The sequence below is a fragment of the Neltuma alba genome, unplaced genomic scaffold, assembly GCF_004799145.2.
Source record: "Neltuma alba isolate B1F8T4 unplaced genomic scaffold, ASM479914v2 tig00011993_pilon, whole genome shotgun sequence".
Taxonomy (NCBI): domain Eukaryota; kingdom Viridiplantae; phylum Streptophyta; class Magnoliopsida; order Fabales; family Fabaceae; genus Neltuma; species Neltuma alba.
In genome coordinates this window covers 165,931-185,141 of record NW_021636566.1, presented here as the reverse complement: position 1 = coordinate 185,141, position 19,211 = coordinate 165,931, and the positions used below count along the sequence as shown (strand labels likewise).

The following is a 19,211-nucleotide window of genomic DNA, read 5'->3' as shown; positions in this document are numbered from 1 at the left end:
TGATGTTTTAGATATCATGAATCAATACTGTGTTTGTGAATTGTTACTATTTAAAGGAAAAATTACAATGAGGTTTCAAGTAAGAAAAACAATTAAAAAACAAGTCTCAGAGGTTGTCATTCTCATGATAAGACTTGTCATTATAGGCTGTTAAGGTTGTTATTGAGACTTTTTGTTAATTATTTTTTTTCTGTGGGACTTGATTGTAATTCCTCGTTATTTAAAACTCAGTACTTTTAAAATTTATTTTTTCAAATTGTGAATTGTGATTGTGGATATAAAAAAATTCAATTTTCTAAGAAGAAAATATAATTGATTTATTTTTTATAAATATAAATGTGGCCCGACAGTTTTTGTCACTAGAATGTCCATAGTGAATTAGGCCAAGAAAATTCTAACTCACATAATAAAAGTATAATGGAAAATTTTAACAACTATTAAATAATTGGCAAAAAAGCTATTAAGTAACTAATGCCAATGATTACATTAAATTGGAGATGCAGTGTCCTTCTCTTTCTTTCCCATCATATATTGTCAGTTAATTTTGAGAGGGTACATCCGTACATTTCTTATGAGAGGTTAGAAAAAATGACAGAAGCAATTTCAAATAAACCCAATAACAATTTACAAGCACAAAAGGGAATGAGACTGTAGCGATATAATAAGCAGCTGTAAGAAGCAAGAAAAGTAAACTGAGAAACCCGTCATATACTTGACTATTTATAGATTATACAGAAGTAAACCCCAGATGACAACATCAATCTAAAGAAGCCCGCCGAGATCGCTCACTTCCAAGTTAATGCAAAACACAGACATGTCACAAAGGTGAAGAAGCCCAGCAGAGAAGATGGCTGTTTAACGGAATTCCCAAGAGACGAGCTTCTGCCATTCCCACTGGTTGATGAGAAAGTACTATACCCATTTCCTGTACCACCAAACCGCATATTAACATGCTATTCTTCTCTTTGAAATAATTTTAGCTATCAATTACAATCTCAAACGTCAGTACCTGAAGGGAAACTTGTCGTTACAGCAGGAGAATCACTTGTAGGAGAAGAAGCTGCCACCCCAAACAGCACGAGAGACTTTCAGTTCAATTGGTTTACTTCTGTTTATAGTGGAAAGGGGATAATATAACAACCTTAGCTCTTACCTTCGCAAATGCTAAGAGGAGGTGTCTGGACTCCGCAGGCAGTAGGGAGTGTCAAAGCCCGAGTCTGATTGATGTTGATACCCACCGATGAGGCGGCGCCATTGACGACCTCGCAAAGGCACTGTGGCTGTGAACTCACCACAGAGCCAAGCTGGGAGCAACAAGCAGAGGAAGGAAGAGGGGCGTTTCCTGTTACGTAGTCTAGGCAAGGAGACAGACTTATGAGCACGTTGTTGCAGCTAGAATCATTCTGAGCCGCTGTAAGTCCCCAGAGAGCCACCACAAGGGACACTGTTAGCACCATCTGGACTCTTCTTGGTGCCATTGGATGGGTTACTTTGGCAGTGTTGGAGGGCTGACGGGACAAAAGGGTATAGTGTTTATAAAGAGAAAGTAAAGAATTGTGAACTAAAGAAGTGCAGCTGGATGCATGTTGCCTTAAGGAAGTGACCTACTTTACTGCTTTATTATTGCAGATTCTTTAGCAAACATCTAATTGAAACTGGCTCTTTACAAATTTGATTTAATAAAGTTGTCTAGTACGTCTTCCGCTTTTTTTAATTTCTGCAGAGAAAGAAGCCGCAAGACTTTCCATGTGTCGTCTTTTTATGATTGCTTGACTTTTGAGCTTAAATTCATTAACAAATTGATTTTCACCGATGCATTTCTTAGAGAGCAAGGAAGATAAAAGGAGAAGCTAGGTTATTGAGGCAGCTAGTGGGCATGTCCTATAGAACTAGATATCACTTTCCTTTTCTCCCAACTAGCGTGTCATTTTTTTGTCCTTAAATTTTACACAGATCTTGCCCAGTAATGCAAGGATCGGATAAGAAGAGCGAGTTATTAAAATTGGCTCTCTGGATAAGCAGACTAAAAGGATAAATATTCATTACTATTCATTTCTTTTTTACAGTAGTGCCACATACCTGGACTTGTCAAAAAGTTGACTGAGTAAATGATAAGATCACACTCGGTAGAAACTCAGCTAGTATGCCTCACATGTTGATGAACAAGCAAGAAACTAGAAAAATAAATAGCACCAGGTTCAAGTTCAACTTAGCCAATTTGAAATATATACAAAAAGTTCCAAATAGCGTGTGCCTTTACACTGGCTGGTTGGTGGGCCTTCGATATAACAAGTATCTGGGAATGATGCAGCTAGAGTCTGCTTAATACTTAAGCCCAAGATTGGACCAGCTTCGCTAAATGCTGCAGGGCTGAGGCACTGTTGTGACCAAATCACACTGAGAAGCTGAGTGCACCAAGAAGAGGATGGGGTTGTAGAATTTCCGGTGCCATGGCTTAGACATGGAGGTAGACAAAAAGGGTGTCCCTGCGCAACTTGATTGAATTTGAGTCCCATGATAAAGCAGAGTAACTGGGGCCATGAGTAAGCCCAACTTAAACCCTTTTGGACCAATTTTTCTCGTCTCTCGGGGGGGCAGTGTGAAAAGAAATAGCAGTGAGTAAACAAGGAGGTGGAATTTATACCAGATTGTTGCTTATGAGAGACATACGGATGGGTTCCAAACAGATGACCAACTTTTTACCAACAATGAGTTGTTTGGTAAATCGATGTTAGGACCTTAAACTCATTGCCTGTGTCAGCATATACATGAAGAGAAATCGTCTGATGCTGCTCAGGTGATCTTTCAAGGGAAATATTGGTTGAGAAGTTATGACTATCATGGGTAAGCGAGTAAAAGACGTGGATGTTGACTACCAAGATAGGCAAGTTCATTCTCTCGAGCTTGGAACGTTCTGTATTAACATTGTCTGAGATTTAGGCTCTGATCAGTTTAATGGTTTGGTAACTGGAGATGGAATTATTTAAGGAATCTTTTACCACGTTTTGTCTGATATAGTATTTCATGCCTTTCCATCCTAAGAATATATAAGGAATACGACATAGCTATAAGTAAAGAAAAGGGGCATATATGTCTTTCAGCGTATTATGAAAGTGAAAAATAAATTGTGAAAATTGGCCTTAACAAGTTAACATGACATCTATTGTGCATATTTATTAGTAGAAAGTTAAATTGTCTTTTCCCCTCTTATAGAAGTAAATGGGATATTTTTATCTTTATTACTCTTGCGTACTATTTTCAGTTTCGTACTATTTTTATGCTACCAAACAAACTATTAAAAAAGCATTCCTTTTCATTTTGAATCATAGCAGATATAGTTCTTCTTATACTCTTTCATTCATTATTTTTTACCATTTCCATAGCCTTTGATGCCGGAAACTAAACAGGGTCTTAGTTCATGTGTCAGGCGTATTTTATCACAAGTATTCCCTTAGTGATCTGTGCTTGTCAATGGTTAAATATCACGCTTAGTACACATATAATATGAGTCATATCATTCTTCAATTGAATACTACAAATACACAACCAAACTCATTATTACAACCAAACATCAATCTCCTATGCCAACAAACAATAGACTTTAAAACAGCAGCACGCAAATAGTAAAATCTCTGGAGACCGATAAATCTCAATGAACGAGACCGGAGACGAAGGACGCAATAAGAAGGAGCGAGAGGATTGAGTGGAAGGAAATTTTCACGTTGCTTCCATCTGAAAAGCCACCTTCTACTGTAGGTACTGTCTTAGAGCCAGTGCCTGAATTAGGAACGTCTGAGGCCGAAGGTACGATGGAGCCTTCAGGAGAACCAACTGGAGAGCCCGCTGGAGAATTTGAAGGACTGGTCGGTGCATTACCAGCTGCGTTCATAGTTCCATAACATCAGAACAGAGTCTCATAAATAAGCCGCATTGTTCATTACTCATAAATAGTGTGGCTTATTAGAACGTCTATATTATATACAGATGTATAGCTTATTCTTGATGTAAAAGAAGGGAGATTGTAAATTGCAATCATTACCTGCTTTGCATTGACTGACGGGTGGAGTTTGGACTTTGCAAGCACCAGGTAGAGACAGAGCAAGAGTTTGATTAATGGTGAGTCCCAAAGAGGAACCGCCGCCATTAAGGACAGAGCAGAGGCACTGAGGTGAGGATTGAACCACACTGGAGAGCTGCGAGCAACATGTAGACGATGGGGTTGATGAACTTCCCGTTATGTAGTTAAGGCAGGGGCTCATGCTTGTGAGTGCACTAGTGCAGCCTGATTGTGCAGCAGTTTGAGTCCATAGAGCACTGGCCACGACAACCACAGCCAGACCCAGCATCATCACTTTGAACGCCATTGTTGATCTTGGGAGGATTTCACAGGTGAAGATTTCTCAAGAACTATGTAGGGAGGGCTTGTTTCAGGTTCTGAATTTGAATTGAATGCTTGATGGCTGAGTGAGGATGGAAGGAGTCGGAGATGGGTTATATAGGAAAAACGCAAGAATGAACAAGTAAATATAGGTCGCCAACTTTTTCTAATTAATGGCCCACTATTTGAACTTAAAAGATTAAGTGGCTAACCTTCTCCTTATAAAATTTACTTGCTTTTCCACAACTCACAGATTGCTGATTTGTTTATTTATTTATTTATTTAAATATGTTTGACTCCTATCATTCCTAATATGGGGAGCAGATCAACTAAGTTATGTCGATTGCTTTTAAGTTTTAACATTCTCTATTTAATTAGGCTATCTATTCCTTGCAAGGAAGTGTCGTTAAGTAGTTGAACTTCAGCGACATAATTTTTTTGGTCAATGCCGTCAAGACCTTACATTTAATTTATTTAATTAAAACCCCGCGAGGTCTTGGGACGTGCCCTAAGAAAAATACCTAGATTAAGTTTCTTATGCTGTCAAATTTTATATTTCATTTATTTTTACATAAATCTATAATTAAATAATAAAATTAAAAAATAGAAATAATGTGTGAATTGAGAACTTAACATGATGATTATAAAAAACTTAATTAAGTATTAATATTGTGCTATTGCTAAATACTAACACCTCAAACGAGGGGGAGATGAGGAACAGTCAGGTCATTCTCAGTTAATTTTTTCCTGGACAGTTAACTTTTGTCACTAGAGGAAGCATGCGGTACGGGTTTATTGAGGCCTTTTTAGTTAACTTTTTGTTACAAGAGGCAGCTTGTTTTTTTTATTTTTTTGTCCTCATCAATTAGTTAAGTATTCTCACAGAATTATATTGATGCTAATTTTTGTATTCTTGATCACACTCCTCTTCTTAATCTTAAGGCAGACGGTCATCGTGAAGAAAGATAAGGCTTGTTTAGCTTGGTACTTTTGTTTTGATTTTGAATTTTAGTTATCATTCAAATGAAAAAAGGACGAGGCTGTCAGAATAGTTCGACCATGTTCTGTTTGTTATATTATATGTCAAAACAGTTTTGTTTCTTTGAATAAGTTTTATAGAATTCCCTTTTTTTAACTTTTCTTTTATGTCTTTTTGCAAGAGCTACTGGTTTGTTTGGCTCTTCCTGATATTCGAATTGACTCTTTTCCTAATCGATCTCTTCTAGATGGTTTAAATATTGGCTTAGCTTGTCTAATGATCTGCATGTACAACTATGGGCGTTATTTTTACATTACCTATTTGCTTTTTACTTTCTGTTGTGATATAAATGGGTGTGTCAAAAGTAAAAGTCTCATATTGTTGTTTATGAGGAAAAAAATTCTTTTACACTTTATAGTTGTCTGTCTAGAAAAACAATTTTTATCAAGCAGTTAATAAACATATTTTAATACTCACTGATTTAAAAACGGAAAAGTGGTTCATTTGTTTGGAAAAAATAAAAATAAAAATTAGAAAACAAGAAAAATAAAAAAAAAGTCAAGGTTAATTTAACAACATTAAATATTTTGTTGTGTAATTTATTTTTTGAATTATTTCCTAAAAATAATTTTTTTAAAAATATGTTTTATGAGAAATTTTCAACCTGGCCATTAATTTCCTAAAAGTATGTTATGGGAAGTACATCTGTTAGTCTAAATTTTTTTGGCAGTACATTAACGGCTTAAAATAATTTTGTGGTTTATAATTTTTACGCTCTTGTGTGTCAGTGCAGGTATTTTACGGCCCGTTTGTTTGACGCATTGCAGGGGCTGTCTTGTTTTGTCTCTTTTGATGTAATTGTCTTGGTAATTTGATACCATGTTTTATGCCATTACATATCAAAAATCATCTGATGGGATATGAACAGTCCTATATTTTAATGTTTATGATTCTTTTGTTTTAACGACTAGGACTGAGTAATGGGCAGCTAGACTAGTCCAAGGGTTAGCCCATAGCCCGCCCATTTTATGAATAAACGGGCATGGGCTACTCATAACCCGTAGCAGCCCGTTTTACCCGACGGGTTCCCGGGTTATGGGTATCCTTTATTTTTTCTTTCTGCTTTTTTTTTTTATACAAATTTTCATTATAGTGTAATCTAATGAAGCTGTCAACAAATTTTGCATAGCAAATAGCAAATCAAATATATAAATAACATCACATAATACCAGCTATATTTCACACACAACTTCACTAGAGTCACCATCATAAAGTATCAGTCGAAGTCGAAGTCTTAAAGATGGCAAACGCAGCGGCAGCGCCTTCTTACAAGAGTTCAGATGATCAGTGGAGCTCCAATGTCGAAGTTGAAGACTTGAAGTTGCAGCAAAACCCAGCCATCCAGCATCCATGCTCGCAGTTACAGTCTTGAAGACGCAGAGATGCAGAGTCACATCATCACTCTCTCGACTCTCGCGGTTGCAGACAGCCAGAGAAATTGACGATCACAGTTCATAGATCGCTGGAGCTCAAAGCAAACCGGGCAACTACAGGCTCAAAGTTGAACCTGAATCTTAGAGACGCTAGACAGAGAGCACTAGCAGGCGGCAACAGCAAAGGAAGTTCCTAGTTCATAGTCGGCTGGCTAGTCCTACTCGTTCGGTCGAAAGAGAGCAAGATAGAGACAGAGTTGAAACCTGAAAGCTTGAAACCGAAAGTCTGAAAGAAATGGATAAATGGATAATTGCCTAATTGGATATGAAACTCAATCCTGAAACTTGGTACCAACCCATGACTCCACGAGCCCACTTGCTGATGGCTTAAAAAAATATTTAAAAAAAACACTTAAATGGGCGGGTATGGGCAGCCCGATGCCTTGGCCATAGCCCGTCCCGTTTAATGGGCTGCCCCACCCATTTAACCCAACCCGTTTAGTATCTGCTATATGGGCTAATTGGGCGGGCTTAAATGGGCAAAAAATTATTGGGTTATGAGCGGACCAGCGGGTTATGGGTTTCTTGCTCGCCCCTATAATCGACGTGGTTTATATGGTCTCAACTTCGAGCTTTGAGTGGTGAATATATGAGTCCCAAACACCTCTAATTTAGGGAAGAAAAGAAAAGAAAGTAACATGATTAAGCTTCTATTTTCCTCAATAAGTTTTTCTCAAGAAATGAGAGTATTCAGAAGTTTTTGAAACACAGTATGATCTTGAAATTATTTCATCTAGTCCTATTTATAAGTTTTAAATTTAAAAAGGGTTGTAATCTATTTTAGTACTCCCCTTCCTATTTTTTTATAAGAAATAATTTCTTTCATAATGGTGTTTCTAAACATAAAAAACAAAACTTCTTTATCTAAAATTATGAATTAGTCTTTTATACTTTTATCTTTATTAAATACTACCTCCGGTCCTAATTAAAGAGCCAGTTAACTAATTTGAGTAGATTAAAGAAGTAAGTTGAGTTAGTTATTTGTCCTAAATAGGTGTTGTCCTTCCTAAAATATCATTGCCAATCAAGTGTATTAACTAGAACTATCATTGTTAGAAGTGTTACTTTAAAATATATATGTATATATATGAGAGAGAAAGTAGACTGGAGTCTTATATTTAGAACCAAAATAAAATTTAAATAGCATCTTATATTAAGAATTGAAAATAGTATATATTATTTCTTCTGATTTATAAGATGTAGTGTATTCTAAATCTTCCTCTTCTTCTGAGCCGAAACAAACATGACCACTGCCGCATTTTCTAAGGAGCAACCCAGTAGTCTACCCGTGTCGATCTGCTGATAACCCACGTTACCAGGTAACATTGGACCAACATACCCCACAAACCAATCAAGCGGGCACCTAGAGATGATATTATTAGTTAATCCCTAGCATTAGCATAAAATGGAAAGAGTGAATCAAGATTTAGATGGATTCCTATCTTTATCTCTATTCATGGAGATAGCTATCAATATGTTTATACAATAAAATGAGTTTCGTATTTAGAATCAAAGGAGTAGTTATTATCTTTCTGTAATAAATTTTTACTTATTATTTTTCATGCACTCTTTTTACAAAAAATAATATAATTAGAAAGAAAATATGTATATATTTTATACATCTATTTTTAAACTAAATTTAACTAATATTATTAAATTGTATTTCTTTACAAATGAAATATTAAATAAGCTTTAATTTGAGTCTGTGAATTACGCTGGCAATTGGATAAGAGATGGAGTCAGAACTTGACGGGAAAAGACAAAAATTGTTTTCTTTTTAGAAAAATTGTGATAAGGTCTCACTTAAGAAAATGAAATACAAAAAGGTCTATTAAAATTATCAAATTATTTTTGAAGTCCCAAGAGACTTCATTGTAAGAGATTTTATTTGTTTAATTATCAAATTACTCTTATCTTTTTTTTAAAAAAAGTGTCCATTGACAACTTAAAGTATGACAATTCATACATTACATTGTTATGATGTGCTGAGAAAATGTGTTGTTAGTACTTGTCGTGATAGTTGTTAATTATTACACTTTAAATTATTAATGATTATTCCTTCAGTTGTTAATGATGATTAGAAAAATAAAGATAATTTGGAAATTAAACAAATAAAATCTCTTATAATAAAAGTCCATTGGGCTTCAAAATAATTTGATAATTTTTTTAAAAAATTTTATTTAATTATTTTATATAGGAGCTTATTACAATTTTTCTTTTATTTTTTTCCCCTACTCGTAAATCTGAGATGGTAGGAGGCGAGGGCAAGCGGCATATAGAGTGCCATGTGACACAGGTCTTGTGGGATTAACAGTGTAATTTATCCTTGGACTGAGAAAATTAAGAAGGAGAAAAAATAAGGTAGCCTTATTTTCTTTCAAATTTCTTTCTGTGTATCCTCGTATCTCTCTCTCTTATATTTATTTTATTTTGTTTAAAAAAATATTTATTTTTTATTTTTATCTTAAAACAATATTCTTATTAAATGAGTTGGTTTTAAAAAAATATAATAATATATAAAAAAATATAAACTAAATAACTTGATAAAAATATTTTACTCTCTTTTTTTTTCTTCCAACACTTTTTCCGTCCAATGAGAGGATTTATCTTGACTAACGGCAACAGCCTATCGACAGTGTTATACCCGAAACCAAAACCCTCCAAATCATTCGCGGGTGAGCCCGCCGGGCAGTGATTCTGATTCTCCACTCAACCGAAAACCGATTGCTACTTCTCGGCGTCACTACGGCTCCTGCCTGTCCAAGCTTAGCTCTCCGGTATGTACCATTTTAAACTACCCGTTGCTGACTTGGGGGGAATACTATGAAATCAGTTCGTTGCTCCACAAAGTGCATGCAGTTTTGCTTTCGTTAGCTAACTGTTGTGCACAAACTGAGAATTGAGCAAGCAAATAAAAAGAAAGCAAATTAAAGCACAAAGATGGGCGTCTGAGATTGCCCGCTGACTGTGATTGTGAATATAGCTGTCTGGTTTTTTCTTTCCCTGCAAAATGGTTGTGCTTAGATGGTTTGCAACTCCTCTTTATTTTGCTTTATATTCAAATCCTTGAGCAATTGGCTTTTCAGGCTCAACTTTTTCCTCTTTTTTTTTTTCTGGTGATTTAGGGGGCTGGCCTGATATGAGTTGGAAAGCGGCTGAGAAACTAATTAGGCACTGGAAGATTCTCAGAGGGGACAATGTAGGAAACTCTTGCTTTTTTTAAAAAGTATTTCAGCGTTGCTTTGACTTTTTTTCCTCTAAATTTTGTTATCTTTCCTCACCGTTGTGAGCATTGTTGTTGTCATTTGTCTCAGGTAATGATTATAAGGGGCAAGGATAGAGGCAATATAGGAATTATTAAGCGCATGATTCACTCTCGGAATCGTGTAACTGCTGAGGCCAAAAATCTGGTAACACTTATTCTCAGCTCTATCTTTTCGATTTAGAATTCTTGTGAAGAGAATATGTGAAATTGGTTTGTTATTTCTTTCTTTCCTTTTTTTTAAATGTTGGTCTGGTGATTGATATGAAGAAGAATTGATTTTCTGATATTAATGAAGTTATTTTGTGGAAAAAAAAAAAGACCCCACTGTTCTTTATTGCCCCATGAGGTCTATGCCAAGTTTGGTTGAAGATAGGTAAAGTGGTCATGTACTTGCCTGTCAGTCTAGGAAGATTTTGAGAACTCAGGCTCAAAATCTATATTGTCTATTAGTGGTGGTATTTCTCATAGTTGAGTTTCCCATATTGTATGCAAATGTAGAATGGTTATGCCATGCATTATATCTCCGACCCAAAAAGAAAAAGAAAAATGGTACAGCTACTATAGCTGCCTAATTTGTTCATATTACAAGGGTTTATTATGATAAAATCTGCAAATTTAACTTTTATAAAATGTAATCATCTTATTATAGGCTAACAAAACCGGTATAGTTTAAATTTTCTAGATGGATTATCAAATGAATTGACTGGTTGCCTCACTTACATGGGAAGGCACGGGTCTTTCTGATTACATTTTCGCTGACAAAGTCACGAGTTTGTTCAGTTTACTAGCCTTTTTCAGTCTTCTCAAGTTCACAAGCATTTTTGCTGAAATCACAGAATGAATTCAACCACCGAAGTCTACATTTCTCAAGTATGGCTGAAACAATCTTGGTCCAGGCTCGAGACCCTGGTAAACTGAATATGGAAATAGAAAAAGCTATCAATGAGAATAAATTAGATGATACATGGAAGCTATTTGAGCAGCATATGCAAATAGATGGTTTTCCTAGAAAATTTATTGTCAACAAACTTCTAACCACTTTTGTGGAAAGCCTTGATGTGCAGTGGCTAGAAAAAGCTTATGGGTTGGTAGAAAAGTCTATTGAGGAAGGTAAACAGAACTTGTTAGAGAAGGAAGTACTTATTTATCTCTGCTTTGGTCTTGCCAAAGCTGGACTGCCAGTTCCTGCATCAACTGTCTTAAGAAAGATGATAAATATGGAGCAATTTCCCCCAGTCACTGCATGGTCTGCGGTTTTGGCCCACATGTCACAAACAGCAGATGGAAGTTATCTTGCTGCTGAGTTGATTCTTGAAATAAGTTATTTGTTCCAGAACAATAGAGTGGATCCTCGCAAAAAGAGCAATTCACCTTTGGTAGCTATGAAGCCTGATACTACTGCTTTTAACATTGCTTTGGCAGGGTGTCTCCTATTTGAGACTACTAGAAAAGCAGAGCAGCTTCTAGATGTGATGTCTCAAATTGGTGTCAAGGCTGATGCAAATTTACTAATAATAATGGCTCATGTATATGAGAAGAATGGGCGAAGAGAAGAACTTAAGAAGCTGCAAAGGCACATAGAGGAAGCACCCAATCTTACTGATATTCAGTTCCGCCAATTCTTTAATTGTTTACTCTCATGCCATTTGAAATTTGGGGATCTAGATTCAACATCAAACATGGTTTTGGAAATGCTAAGGAAATCAAAGGAGGCAAAAAATTCTCTTGCAGCTGCTAAATTTATAAGTGACGCAACTGAAGTTAGTCATAAATATTCTACTGGACTTGCTTCTATGCCAAGCTTGAGTGGCAGAAAGGATTCAGACTGTTTAGAATATGACAAACCAATGAGACAAAACATGGTATACTCCAACCAACTGAATCAATTTATGTGAAATTGGTTAAAGGATTTCTAGAAGTTGGCAAGACCAAGGATTTGGCAGAGTTTCTAATCAAGGCAGAAAGAGAAGATTCCCCGCTTTCCAATGACAGTTCAGTATTGGTTCATGTCATTAATTCATGTATTTCACTCGGATGGTTGGATCAAGCACATGACCTTCTTGATGAGATGCGGCTAGCTGGAATTAGAACTGGCTCTTCTGTGTATGCATCTCTCTTGAAAGCCTATTGTCAAGCAAATAAGGCTGCTGAAGTCACTTCACTTTTAAGAGATGCAAGGAGGGATGGTATCCAGCTGGACTTTAGTTCTTATGAGGTGATGATCCAATCCAGGGTGATTCAGGAGGATACAAAGGGAGCGCTCCGTTTATTCAAAGAGATGAAAGCGACTAAGATTCAACAAAGAGTTGAGACAGCATGACAGCTACTGTCATGCAAGCTAAAAGTCATGTACAAAGATGAATCTGGGTTGATGATGAATCTTTTGCAGGAAATCAAAGAAGGACAGAAAGTGAATTATGGGGTTCATGACTGGAATAATGTAATCCATTTTTTCTGCAAGAAGAGACTGATGAAAGATGCTGAAAAGGCTCTGAAGAAGATGAGGAGCCTAGGCTACACACCAAATGCACAAACTTTCCATTCTATGGTCACTGGGTATGCTGCTGTAGGAGGGAACTATCTGGAGGTAACAGAGCTCTGGGGTGAGATGAAATCTCTTGCTTCTTCAGTCTCGATGAAGTTTGATCAGGAGCTTCTTGATTCAGTGCTGTATACATTTGTGAGGGGTGGATTCTTCAGTCGAGCCAATGAAGTTGTGGCAGTGATGGAAAAAGCTAACATGTTTATTGACAAATATAAGTATCGGATGCTTTTCTTGAAGTATCATAAAACATTATATAAAGGCAAAGCTCCAAAGTTTCAGACAGTAACCCAGTTAAACAAGAGGGAAGCAGCCCTGGCTTTTAAAAAATGGGTTGGCTTGAGTTGAAGTCTTGATCAAGTATTCACTCTTTGAATCTGTCGTCTTTACTCTAGGCTGTTAAAATTTGGTAAGATTTGTTCTCAGTTTTGCTTTTGTATTAGAGTTTCCGTTAGTGAATATGTGAAGTTGTAGTTATGGTTATTTTTCCACAATCCAGTCATTGTTTGAAGGCATGACAGGTTATAATGAAATTTCAGATATTAATGAACTGGTTTTTCTGAAAGCTATGATCGTATGCCTGCAAGAATAAGGAACTTTTATGGGATTGTATTCAAAATCGGGTACCTGCTAGCTCTGGTGTTCTATCTTAATGATCTTAATAATATCTATCTCATTGTATTCCCCATAAATGTAAAATTTTGCTATGTGGTGTAATGATCTTCTCTCTGACCAAAGAAAAAATTATGGATAGAACTATTCTAGCTGTATTAATTCCATATTCATGTCTGCTTAGTTCTAGGTTCAGCACTTATTAGTTGTAGTTTTTCTTCCTTAATACTATGTTTGCTCTAAGTAAGTGATTTTCTACTAGCTCGTGGTGGTGACCTGACGTCTCTTGTAGTGACTTGGGATATGTGAATTGGTGATAATATGTCCTATCTCTGACCAAATAGAGAAGGGACACAACTGATCTAGCTGCCCACCTTGTTTTACATGCATTTACCTTGGTTTCTAGTTTCTTGGGAAATTGAACTTTTGTACAATATGGCAATTGTTTTATATTGATTAGATAAGACATCAGCCACGTAAAATGTTTTTGGAGGAATCTTGATTATTGCGTCTTCTTGAAGCCTTGTACACTGATGATCCCATCAGGGCAGTGACCCTATGGTGTACTCCTGTGCTGTTTTGTAGAATTCTTGGAGACTCCAATACTTAGATACTCTTGTAATGTTAAATAAATGTGCTAGACAGACAGATCATTATTTTTGTTGGTTGATGAGGGTGTGTATTTGTTCTTCCATTATCAGGATGTTTGGTGTTAAGATTTCAATTAAGTGGAGCCTTTTGCTTTGCCCTCTTTTGTTAGGTATTACAGAAAGCGACAAGGTCAGGAGCAGGGGATCTTTTCAGTTGAAGCCTCGATTCATGCCTCAAATATGCTGATTCCTGATCCATTGACGGTATCGCATGCATTCATACACAAAACTCTAATGTGTCTGCCTGCAGGATAACTAGATAGTAGCCTACTTGTCTCGGTAATGCAGGAAGCCTTGCTAGGTTGGAAATCAGATATATTTGAAGAAGGTCCATACTCCAAAATCCGTCCGTCCCAAGATCTTGAAGATGAGAACCATCTCAATCCATTCAGTCCATGCATATCTTGACGTGACATCCAACAGTAGTCAATGCACTTGGAATGCAATCGTGAATGCTTTTGCCAGCCTCGACGCCTAGACTCACTCTCTTGTTTGAACCTTGAATGGCATCTATTTATTAACCTGTGTCGCTCATGAACTATCGAAGATCCATCTCCACAGATTTCCCAATGAAGGACAAAGCGGACTATCCAGCTAGAGCATCTAACCAATTTGTATTTTGTTGTTGCGGCTGGCCGCTGATACCCTGCGATGATCTAGAGAAGACTTGGGTGCTAAAATAGGGAAGGGCGTGCCCGACCATCGAAACGATTATGTGCTTTATTTCATTTACGTTGATATCCTACTAGGATAAACAGGATATGACCTAAGGCTCTTGCCCTTTTCACCGCCGCTGTTTATTCAAGTGAATGATTATACTCCTCCGGTCCTTATTATAAGACCCAATTTGACTTTTTATTTGGTCCTAATTATAAGACCCAATCCATTTTGTCTCTTATATTTATGCATTTTTTTCCAACATAATCCTTATAATAATGATAGTTTTAGCCAATATACTTAATTAGCAAGGATATTTTAGGAATGACAACACTTTTATTATAATAACCAATTTAACTTACTTCTTTAATCTCCTCAAATAAGTCAATTGGGTCTTATAATTAGGACCGGAGGAGTATCTCTTTTAAGTGTAATGGGGCATTTCGTAATCGTTTCCCTTCAGGAACATCTGATAATATTTCATTTTATAGGGGCTAATTATTAGCAAATCCAAATACTGAATGTAAATAATTCCGGACTAGCACATGCGAAATGTTGTTACCGTTGTTATGCAAGAAGTGATTGAAGGCAATTTGTCTCGCGTTTTCCTTTATACGGATATGAACGCCTATGCATGAAAAAAGCAGAGGGCAACTACAAGTTAAATCAAAGTCAAGGTTAACGCAAGGGTTGCCCCTTAACAAGACACGAACGAACCCAAAACAATCACCAACGCCCGTTTATCCACGGTCTCACTCTCAGAACGTCGAACTGAATATTCATATTTGTGGACCAAAAAAAAAAAAGAAAAAAGAAAATCAGTGTCTTAGATTTGGATTGGATTTGGATTCCCCGCGCGGCTGAAGTCCATGCACGCTATGCGAGGTGGCCACACGACTCCATTTTGCTCCCCCGCATTTTAGAAAATTTACCCATAAATTTAGGTATTCATGTTTAGAAATTTAAGATACTTTATTCCAATCTACAGAACAGGCAAATTCTTTTAATATATTGCTTATTTTATAATTAACTCTTATAATTAACATCATTAAGTTGGCTTTAAATTAAAAATTCACCTTTTGGAGATACATGCATTAAATACCCATGCAAACGCCTCGTCGATATTGTCCAGATCAATCGAGACCGTGGCATCCATTGGAGATAGACTTTATATTACACGTCAATTGAATATATTAGGACACGTTACCTGACACTTGTCCTCGTGCATGTCATCCTTTCCATCATCCTCGTACCATTTCTCTCCCTATAAATCCCACGCGATCATTATCATGCAACAAATCCTGTGCTCAGAACTTTGTTGTTGTTCTTCTTCAACAAAATGACCATGAATACCAAGCTCCCTCTAATTCTCTTGTTGTTCTTCCTGGTAGCCTTATCTGCATGTTTGGCACTGCCCACACATGAAACAGAGGTAGACCCTGAGCTCAAAACATGCAAACACCAGTGCAGACAGCAGCTGCAATATAGCGAGAGTGACGAGCGCAGATGTTTGGAAAGATGTGAGAGGTATGATAGGATGAAGAAGGAGCGAGAGAGGGAAATAGAAGAGCAAGTCCGGAGAAGGAAAGAGCATGAGATGGAAGAAAAGGGAGGAGGAGGAGAAGAAGAAGGGTATGAGGAGGAGGAGGAGGAGGAGGAGCAAGAGGGAAATCAGTTTGTTTTCGGCGATGAACAATTTGAGACGAGGGTCGAGACAGAGGATGGCACAGTTCGGGTTCTCCAGAAGTTTACGGATAAACTTCGGGGCATTAAGAATTTTCGTTTGGCTGTTTTAGAGGCTCGACAACATAGTTTTGTATCCCCACATCACTTCGATTCTGAGCTCATTATCTTCACCGTCGAAGGTACAGAATAAGTTGCCCAATTCTTTCGGCTTGGCTTTCATTGACGGTGTTTGTTGTTCACCTCGTATAATTTGTATACGAATTATTCTGATTGATTAATGTAAATTTTTGATGTTGGGTTTACAGGGCGAGCTACCATCGGGTTGGTGAAGAGAGACAAAACAGGAGATTCAACCTTCAACCAGGAGACTTCATGAGGATACCATCGGGTACCCCTTTTTACATTGTCAACAGAGATGAGAATGAGAAGCTCCTTCTTGCCCAGCTCCATATTACTGTCTCCATCCCAGGACATTTTGAGGTTAATTATTTTCATTTCCCTTCTCAAGTTTCCACGAGTAATTAGATGGTGGGTCCCGAGTTTCATCTGAGGCTTGTTAATTGTTCAAGACATGCGGCTTCATTTTATATAATAATAACGACATGGACGCAAAACAATATACACAAGTAAAGGGTGGTTAGATCAGAGGGAATCGACATGCATTCATGAATATTGAACTGTCATTGATGATGTTGTGTAGTTTCTAACAAGGTATACAAAAATATACGAGCTATCATATTGATCCTAAAGCAACGATGTGTATGTAGGCATTTTACGGGCCTGGTGGGCGAGACCCAGAATCAGTTCTGGGAGCATTCAGCTGGGACATACTTGAAGCCGCATTGAAGGTATAAATTACAAATCTGGTTTTTGTTTCTTCAGCACACAAAAGTTTTGGCATGAATCATAGTAACGGTTTCTCTTTTGTTGCTTTCTTTGGAAATTAATCAGGGGCACAAGGGGAGGCTGAAGAATCTCTTTGAAAGACAAAGGAAGGGAAGCATTTTCAGAATATCCAGAGATCAAGTGAAGTCACTGAGCAAGGGCTGGGAAGGTCCTAGCCTGTGGCCCTTCGGAGGGCAAGGGAGGGGTCCCTTTAGTCTCTTCCGGAACAGACCCTCTGTTTCCAACGACTACGGTCGTCTTTATCAAGCAGGTCCTGAAGACCAGAGCGACCTTGAAAACCTCAATCTCATGATCACCTTCGCTAACATCACCAACGTATATCCACAACTAACCTTAAAATTCTCGCCTCAAAAGCCACAATACATAAAAGCAACTACTTTCTTGTCGGTCATAACATGTTTTTCTCGAATTGTGTTGAAATTTGCAGGGATCTATGTCAGCTCCTATGTACAACTCAAAAGCAATCAAGATAGGCATGGTAACTAAAGGAAATGGAGAATTTCAGATGGTGACTCCACATATTTCGCGAGGACACCGGAAGAGGAAGAGCAGCCAAACATACCAGAGGGTGAGTAGTGAGTTGAGGCCAGGAGTGGTGTTCGTTGTGCCTGCGGGCCATCCCTGGGTGACCATCGCTGCCAGGGAAAGCAATCTTGAAATACTCTGCTTTGAGGTTAATGCACGAGGGAACATGAGGCTCGCTTTTGCAGGTATATTATATATAGACATCATTAACTACTGTTATATATGCTATTGTTTTTAGTTATGATCACGGTGAAAGTTATGAGTGGGGTGTGGATGGATTAATAATGAAACAGGGAAGAGGAACATAGTGAAAGCGATGGACAGGCAGGCGAAAGAGCTGGCGTTTAACTGGTCAGCGGAGAAGGTGGACGCCATATTTAGCAGGCACGAGGAATTCTTTTTCCCTGGGCCTCAGAATTTCGAGGAGGAGGCTGAGGACATTCCTCGTCGTGCTGACGCCTAAGATGAGAAGACAGGAGAGTAGCAAGCAACAAGCAGAGCACGGTTGAGAACGCTTTTGTTTTATCCAAGTGGTGTTTTTGTGTTTGTGCATGCAAAAATGGGGCTCTATCCTAATGTGTATAGGAAATGAAATAAAAAGAGATCCCCACTAGCCAAAGCGAGTGTCGTGTAGACCAACTAAATAAATGATCTACGGGACGAGTTTTCCTGCTATCGAACCATTTCCGGAGCACGTAACTATTTCCAAGTGACAATTACTTCGGTTCTTAGTATATTGATCCGTAGATCATAGCCATCGCTCTTTACAAGTTCGAGCAATTCCATAATATATTGATAATCAATTAGAAGATATAGAAAGGAAGAAAGGAAGAAATTGTCTTCGTTTACGTGAACTACGGATTTGAGTACTCCGATCCTTCTGAAGTCTCTTCTTTGAATTTTTTTTTTCTTTTCCTACGATTTTCATAATTTTAAATGTCACAATAAGCACACATGGTTAAAGATAAAATGCTTGATTAGGGCTCTTTTTATCTGGTATATATTTTTGTTTTTGCTACCAGTCACGTGCTTAAATTTTTTGATATGAACGTAAAGCTTGAATCTTGACAGGTGGAGAATTATTTGCTTTTTACAAAAAGAGAAAACTAATATACTGGTCCTTGTAGTTTTGTCCTATTTTGAATTAGGTCTTCAAAATTATTTCTTTTTTATCAAATCCTTAATGTTTTAATTGTTACAGCTATAGATCTTTTTGTTTAAATGACTTTATATTTAGGTAAACACTGTTAAAGATGGCCACTAGCATTGATGCCTGAAAAAATCACCGTCACAAGCAGACCCAAATCCCTACCTGAATCTTGTGCTTTATACCCAAAATACTTATATCTTTGTTTCAAACCAAAAACAGAGACATGCATTCATACATCACTATAAGGTTTCGACCCAGGTTTTCACATTATTATTCTTCCAATGAACGTTGCTTCATTTAGTTTGGCCTAAAAATCAAGATGTACATCTTGATGCTAGAGGATGATGGTTAGGGAGGAGCGGATCTAG

The 19,211-nt window shown here is 37.3% G+C and overlaps 4 protein-coding genes across 4 annotated transcripts; 2 read left to right on the top strand and 2 right to left on the bottom strand.

Annotated features, from left to right (window-relative positions):
* Positions 1–481: 481 nt before the first annotated feature.
* On the bottom strand, positions 482–1,526 carry LOC114720672 (non-specific lipid-transfer protein 4.1-like). The gene is made up of 3 exons (XM_028906344.1): positions 1,154–1,526; positions 1,010–1,060; positions 482–925 (listed from the first exon to the last, which is right to left on the bottom strand). Exons 1-3 carry the CDS (start codon positions 1,476–1,478, stop codon positions 786–788), a joined length of 516 nt encoding a protein of 171 aa, XP_028762177.1. The 5' UTR covers positions 1,479–1,526; the 3' UTR covers positions 482–785.
* A 1,956-nt stretch (positions 1,527–3,482) lies between these two features.
* Positions 3,483–4,473, bottom strand: LOC114720657 (non-specific lipid-transfer protein-like protein At2g13820). Its single transcript, XM_028906322.1, has 2 exons — positions 4,040–4,473; positions 3,483–3,879 (listed from the first exon to the last, which is right to left on the bottom strand). The coding sequence occupies exons 1-2, from the start codon at positions 4,362–4,364 to the stop codon at positions 3,650–3,652; spliced, it is 555 nt and encodes a 184-aa protein (XP_028762155.1). The 5' UTR covers positions 4,365–4,473; the 3' UTR covers positions 3,483–3,649.
* Positions 4,474–9,643: 5,170 nt separating this feature from the next.
* LOC114720658 (pentatricopeptide repeat-containing protein At1g03100, mitochondrial) lies at positions 9,644–14,738 on the top strand. The gene is given in 5 exon segments (XM_028906323.1): positions 9,644–10,049; positions 10,165–10,260; positions 10,952–11,977; positions 11,980–13,066; positions 14,030–14,738. Coding segments are annotated over 4 exon segments (2,208 nt in total). The 5' UTR covers positions 9,644–9,989; the 3' UTR covers positions 13,006–13,066; positions 14,030–14,738.
* Positions 14,739–15,915: 1,177 nt separating this feature from the next.
* Positions 15,916–18,156, top strand: LOC114720642 (sucrose-binding protein-like). Its single transcript, XM_028906305.1, is given in 7 exon segments — positions 15,916–16,441; positions 16,568–16,603; positions 16,606–16,742; positions 17,030–17,110; positions 17,214–17,483; positions 17,596–17,878; positions 17,987–18,156. Coding segments are annotated over 7 exon segments (1,503 nt in total).
* The last annotated feature ends 1,055 nt before the right edge of the window (positions 18,157–19,211 follow it).